The sequence below is a fragment of the Cupressus sempervirens genome, chromosome 8, assembly GCF_028749045.1.
Source record: "Cupressus sempervirens isolate cs-2001-9-10 chromosome 8, ASM2874904v1, whole genome shotgun sequence".
NCBI lineage: Eukaryota > Viridiplantae > Streptophyta > Pinopsida > Cupressales > Cupressaceae > Cupressus > Cupressus sempervirens.
The window spans coordinates 123,396,828-123,403,653 of record NC_143125.1 but is presented as its reverse complement, the minus strand read 5'-3'; the positions used below and the strand labels follow the sequence as shown (position 1 = coordinate 123,403,653).

Sequence of the window (6,826 nt, the reverse complement as noted above, 5' to 3'; positions counted from 1 at the left end):
CGGGATGCTCTGTTCAACGGCCTTGGAAGAACATTTTAATCTACATTAAGGGTATAGTAGTGTCTCATTCCATTTGTTGAAGCAATTTTCAAGTTTTAAGGTAAGTGTACATTTCAAGCCTCAAGGTGAATTTTCTTAAGTAAATTTATGTCTTTTCTAGTGTCAGGTCTAACAAATTTCATGGTCTCCTTTAAATTTCATAGTCTAATAGATTTTGCCAATGACAGGCCTATTAGATTTTATCATTCATGTAAATATCATGCAATTTTATAACCAATCCCTAGAGTCTGGTGAACCATCATTAGTTTTATTATTCATCTCAAAACCCCAATCAATCACTACAGGGCTTTTTATGTATTCTAGTAATATTTACATGCCGAAGAGATTTGATCTCATTCAAGGGTATCTCTAATTGCTAGTCTGTAGAGACTGTTACTATGTGAATGAATCAAGTTCCTCTAACGACCAATCTATAAAGACAAGGGCATCTTGTTCAAGGGTATCTCTAACAGCCAGTCTATAAAGACACCAAAGATGTGGAGAAATAATGGAAATGTGGTTCCTTATCAAGTACAATTTCACTCAATAGACCTCTTGATGAGATTTTTAGTCTATGGGAAAATCCGTTTTTTGACAAGTTAGGCACAACTTATAGCCAGGTAAATAAGATATGAAGGACAAAACCTTTAATTTGGGCTTGCAAATAGCATGAATTATGAAATACTAATTTCCTCCTAGATAATGTGACGAATGCGCTTAAGAAAATAGAAGAGTACTAGATGGAGAAAAAATGAACTTGGTTTAAAACAAGATAAGTCTTGCAAATTGTTTTCTGAAAACCCTTATCTTCAACAGTGTTGTAAAAATGTTCGTGAAGCCTCCCCCCGCCCACACTTTGCTGCATGAATAAATGAAGTTTCACTTTTTGTTTTTTTTTGTTTGTATCCCTGACAACATCAAAATTTCAATGCTAAACTTTATCAAGATAATATTTTTCAAAAAATGAATTCGACAAGCCAAATTGACCTATCATCAAAAATGACACCCAAATGTACTAATGTACATAACATTAAAGTAACTTAAAATTTTCTACATATCATTCAATATACTATCTAATCTTTCTATAAGCATAACCATTACACATTGCTGAAGTACAATTGCGAGTTCTAATATTTTAGACTGGAACAATATATGTACCTACAAGGTATGTTCAATCTACAACGACATATGAGTGAACGTTGAAGACGTGTTTCCATAAAATTACTAGCAACGGAAGTATGTACACTCCAAATTTTAAAACAAATGTTTTTTTTTGTCACCACCCTATTGGATTTACTATGTGATATAGGCATATTGGGCCAAATATACTAAGACAAACCGCCGGCTTTCAGATTCTGAGATGGGAAACAATTTGTCAAATCAACGTTGGGTCTCAATGGATGCTGGCGCCCTAGTAGTTAACGAGATCATAGCCGGAATGTGCGTGGAAAATTCCCATGTCCTGGACGCCGTCCAATCTTGGCTCTTTTGATATATATTTCGACTGATATGGATCAACATCGTGATTGCATAGATGGATGCCGTGAGAGCGAAAATAATCCACAGATTAGCAAGACTAATTGGAGATCCGTTGGAGTCAGTTAGAAACGTCTCTAAATCTGGGGAAGACGCTCTTTCCCCAAACCATTTCCTACAGATGCTCGCCATAGTGTACTGATTCTCCGATATGTTTAACACTGCTTCGGATATGTCGGATAAAAATGGCGACCCCTCGCTGAAAAACTGTAATACCAAAGTTGAATTTAAAATCAAGTATCGGAAAAATTAAGAGTAGAATGAAGTGAGGGATGGAAGAAATACTTACAAATCCAAAGCCTCCAGAGCTAACGTATCCTAGGTCTACAATGGCGAATTTGTCACATGGATAGAGAGATTTGACCAATTGAATGTATGGAATTTCATCCACTATGGCACCCACTTCCCCGTGTATTAGCTTTTGCACGTAGTCATGCGGACTCTCTAAAGGAACCAGTCTGGCTTGAGGTATTTTGAGATCATTTGTAAGATAAGTTTTCACAAATGAAGTTTTCATGTAACCCACTTGAACATTGCTTGTTGTGAGACTTCTCATGTTTGTAATTGATGGTGCCAATCTTTCCACTGTGAGAATAGAGGTGAGATGTGCAGTGTAGCTATTCTTCAGTATTAGAGCGCTGAAAAGACATATAGCTACGATTCCCTTGCCCAGACTGCTCTTCACATCCTCTCCTGAAACAAATTACAATGCTTTCATCAATTTAAGAATGCAGAAAACAAAAAACAGACATAGAAATTGTTCAGTAGCAGACAAAACATTTTTTTGATCACATGATCACTAATATAAAAAATGGCTTTACAAAATGTATTACAATTGATTCAAGCAATAGAAGGCTTCAATTACAATGAAATCTGCACAGTACACTAAAAGCTAACATAAATCTTATGCAATGCATGCAACAAAATCGATAACTAGAACATCTCATTCTTATAACTCATCTACAAAAATATAGAGAACTTGAGTATCTTATGCAATATTGTGGCTGAATTACAAGGCCAATAAAGAATTCTATATGGTGAAACTGATTTGATGATGAAAAGTATGTGGAAGCAAAATACTTACTCTGAGCAAATACGAAGGTAGAAAGTGAGGATCTACAGATGAAACAAGATAATGTATTAGTTTTCTGTAAGGGCAGACTAGTTTGGGAACCCTATTCATAAATTAGCAATAAATTACAACAGCCTGCTCATAATAAATTATAACATAAAAATATATTAAGATGTTTTAAGAATGATTGTGTGTTAATTTTTAATCAGAACAGTATAAATCCTGATGACAGATACATATAATATAATCAGAAACATTGATGATAAAAAAATTAAGCAAGAATCATTTCGAAAACCATATTTCCATATAGTCAAATTCTGAACATAAAGAAATGTTTTCTCACGTTAAGGAAGTGACTACTTGGTGGACGACACTCCCTTGAAAGTCATGGTTGTGGGCATGTTCCATGAGCCACACAAGAAACGCTGTGAAGACGAAGAATGCCGCTACTGTAGCCCACATCGCTCTACTGAAAGGATGCAGAAAAAACCAAGTCCGCCCTCGTACGCTTTTCAATGGCACCATCATCACCAGACCTGTTTGTGTGTACGGCTGCGTGAATTCAACGTACAAAGATCGGTTCCATAGTATAGTGGCATCTCCCACGTCGAATCTCTATACAAACAAGCAATCCTTCAGTCTATACCCTAATTTCTATTATAGATCAAAACCCTAAATTTTTATTAAGACCTAAAGAGGGATCATGAGGGATTATATTGCCTTCAAATAACTCCATTACAATTGCATAATAGTCAAAGAGATTTGAGTTTCCTTTTTCAAAAAACACATAAATAGAAGTAAGATTATACGGGAGTGTGTAATGGAAGCCTGAAATGGTAATATACATAGACATTTTTTTACTTTCATCATTATCCTTTTGTTGTATATAATTTGCTAGGAGTACATAGCGTACCTACGCGTACCATTTTTTATATCAAACAAGTTGTATCTATTTTTTATACCAAACAAGTTGTATCAAAACCCTAACTTTTCAATAAGAGCTGGAGAGATGTTAGGAGGCATTACATTTCTTTGGACTATCTGCGTTACGAATTCATCGTAGTCGGAGAGATTTGAGTCGCCTTTGTAGAAATCCTCGTAAATAAAAGGCAGGTTGTACGGGAGTGTATCAATTGCAGCCTGAAATGTGTCACTCGTGAAGCCTGAAAAACGACCCATGAACTCAATATAATCAGAAGCATTGCTCCGTCCGAACTTCCCAACTACAAGTTTTCTGTAGCCGTTGGGAATTTCTGTCGTATCACCAGGCCAAATGATAGCCCCCACCTTATTTTTTTCCTTTTGTGGAGATTCAAGCTCCCCACTGTCTTTCCTCCAAAACCCAACTGTTTTGTAACTTTTTCCCACCACGTTAACAATCTCATACTCAAGATTTTCTAAATCATCACTTACTGTTATTGCTTCAGCAATCTTCTTACGAAGCAACTTCCCTCCTCTCAAAACCATCATCGAACCAGGGAAATCCGTGTCATTCAAGGGAGTTTTCCCATCATATCCAATCTCTATATTTTGTGAATCCAAGCCAGAAACTGCACTTGCGATGAGCTTTAGAGAATTGTAGGCTTGTATCCCAATTCGGTTGATGCTATCCTCTGAAGAGATATTGAGCCCCAGCCTCTGCTTTAATTCTATGAACTGTGGTGTTGGGACGCTTTTAACTCCCACTATTCCTTGCAATGTTTGGATAGAAGAAGAAGAAAGAGAATCCAAAGAGGAAGCAATAGATTCTGTGACAATCCAAACATAAGGTTCCGCCATCATTCCAAGCTCTTGTGCAATGGAAAACATGTGGACAGCCAGAGGCACACTTGTATGCACAATAAAAGCCCTAACACCACTTCTGTTCTTCAATTCCGCCAATGTATCCCTCATTTGCTCTTCCCTCCATCCAGAAGAAAGTGCTCTAGCTTCTGAAATTGTGATCCTGCTGTTTCCCCAGTCCTCTTGAAACTCATGCAGCGCCTCGGTCAATTTGTAGACACCATTTAACCAGAACTCATTGTCTTCGTACAACACGATCACTGACTTCCACTTGAAATAGCCTGCTATGGTTGCTATGGCTTTCATGTCATCAAAATTGCTATAAATTGTGTGAAGTAAATAATTGGACCCACTTGTAGCCCCGAACCCATGTGAGGTGCTCAATGAGAGGATGGATACATGAACTTCTTCCGCTAGAGGCGACAAAAATTTTGAAATCTTAGGGGCCTGCACCAGGATTGCCGCAAACTCACTTCTTAAAACTTGCAGAACTGTGTCAAAAAAATTCCCAAATAAATTTATTGTGAGGATTGAAAAATCAATTTGAGTATATTTATTGTGAGGATTGAAAAACCAATTTGAGAAACAAAGACAAAATCATTTGAATAAAGAGAGGAGAAAAGAACCAAATAAGCCCTTGAAATGGTTTAGAGCAATATTCTCACCGTTTCCAAAAAATTCTTGAGATTCTAGAATTGTGAGGTTGAGGCGAGTGCCATTAATCTCTTGGAGAGCAAAATGTAAAGATGTATTGGCCGCTTTTCCTGACGGTGTATTGAGGTCCACAATGGCGGCAATGTTTAGTGTGTCATCAGCAACAGCTGAGGTCAGTAAAATGAAGAGAGTGCATATTACAAGAAGGGAGGCACAATGAATCATTGCCATTGTTGTGGAAGTCACAGTTTGAGCGGCTAATTGTGATGAACATAAAAATGCACTTGCAAATTAATATAGTAAATAACATTTTCAGTTCGTCAAACACCCAATGTTATTCACGATGAATCGACTTTAGATAACTTTCCAGCTTGGCGGGAAAATTGACCCGGAGTAGTGGCTGTGAGGTGTGCTCCAAGTTAAAAGAAGACGATAGAAATAAAGGAAGAGATGTGCAAGGTAACTTCCCCAATATTTCCTGACGACAATCAATCATCATAGTGATTGTCATTGTGACGTCCTAAGGCACTAGGTTACAAACTATTTATTCGTTTTGTGGATCTAATCAGACAACAAATGAAATATCGAAAAAACCGCCCACAACATTCTGGTCCCGCAATGGCTATAATTTGTATAGATTACACCAGGTAAATTTACCGTTTATCGGTATCATCTCCTCCACCTCGCAGATGGATATTCTCTTGTCGTTAGGGTTGGTCTGATTGTAAATATTTAAATGAGCAAAGAAATGATACAAAATAAAACAAAGAAGATGAACCACAATACACGGTATTTATCCTGGCTCATCAGAATTTGTGGCTACTTTCACACTTAGCACAGAACTATTATTTTCAATAATATCTGATTCAAATACATGGGCTAGTAGCTGTTACAAAGAGTTCCATGAATATGAAGAGTTGAGACATGATCATTGGCTTCATATCCTAACAATCTCCCCCGCGAAGTCCAGCTAACACAACTATGAATAGTAACATTTCTTACTTCCAAATTCAAATTTCACAGAACATCTAAATCTTGTAATTAGAAACCCATTTACAGCTCCTCCATGAATGTATCTGAATAGCTGAACATGCCATGCTTCTAGACCTTCCTCATAAGTTAGAGGAGGAGGAATGTATACAGTAGAGGTGTTGGTGGTAGGAATACCTAGGTTATTTTCTGGCACCCAATGTCTTCTTATCTTTTGACTTGAGGAAACAAGAGGGGGTCTTTCTCTTCTGCTCAATAGTAGGCTTCAGGTTTTTGGCATCCTAAATAAGTTTTGATCTTCTTCATGCTCAGATTAGGGATAATTTAAGTGGTGAATACTCGTCAAATCATAAATTTCACTAATCGAGGATTTTGAATTTGGTAAAAATATTTGCACTTTCAGGGTTGTCGTCCACACTTTATGAAAATTGGGTCCAATTGCTTAGGCCAATCACGATTAATGATACATAATTATTTTTATTTTGGTGATGACATCGCCAATGTAATTTGATCTTTCCAAATGATAAATTAAATATTTTTGCCTACAATTTCTGAAGAATGACTTACCGTCTTTGCTGCCGTTACCATTAGTTTGTATTCACAATTACTTTTGTTTCCATGTAATTTATAATTGAGTTGATCACGCGTAGTTCTACCAATTCTGTCAACGCATGGTTTTCAATCAGTTCCTAACTTTTTATAATAATGTGTAATGTGTAATTATGGTATAATAGAAAGATCTTCTCATCTGGA

At 36.8% G+C, this 6,826-nt stretch overlaps 1 protein-coding gene across 1 annotated transcript; it reads right to left on the bottom strand.

Moving 5' to 3' along the window:
• Positions 1-1,419: 1,419 nt before the first annotated feature.
• Positions 1,420-5,323, bottom strand: LOC149541893 (glutamate receptor 2.7-like). The gene is made up of 6 exons (XM_089795666.1): positions 5,095-5,323; positions 3,674-4,920; positions 2,991-3,262; positions 2,660-2,691; positions 1,865-2,268; positions 1,420-1,782 (listed from the first exon to the last, which is right to left on the bottom strand). Exons 1-6 carry the CDS (start codon positions 5,312-5,314, stop codon positions 1,420-1,422), a joined length of 2,538 nt encoding a protein of 845 aa, XP_089651792.1. The 5' UTR covers positions 5,315-5,323.
• Between the last annotated feature and the right edge of the window lie 1,503 nt (positions 5,324-6,826).

Excerpts from the sequence above, each read along its gene's own strand:
- LOC149541893 (XM_089795666.1), bottom strand. The coding sequence starts at position 5,314 with ATGGCAATGATTCATTGTGCCTCCCTTCTTGTAATATGCACTCTCTTC. Across the intron at positions 4,921-5,094 it reads TCAAGAATTTTTTGGAAACG|TTCTGCAAGTTTTAAGAAGT; the intron begins GTGAGAATATTG and ends TTTTTGACACAG. Across the intron at positions 1,783-1,864 it reads GCTCTGGAGGCTTTGGATTT|TTTTTCAGCGAGGGGTCGCC; the intron begins GTAAGTATTTCT and ends TTGGTATTACAG.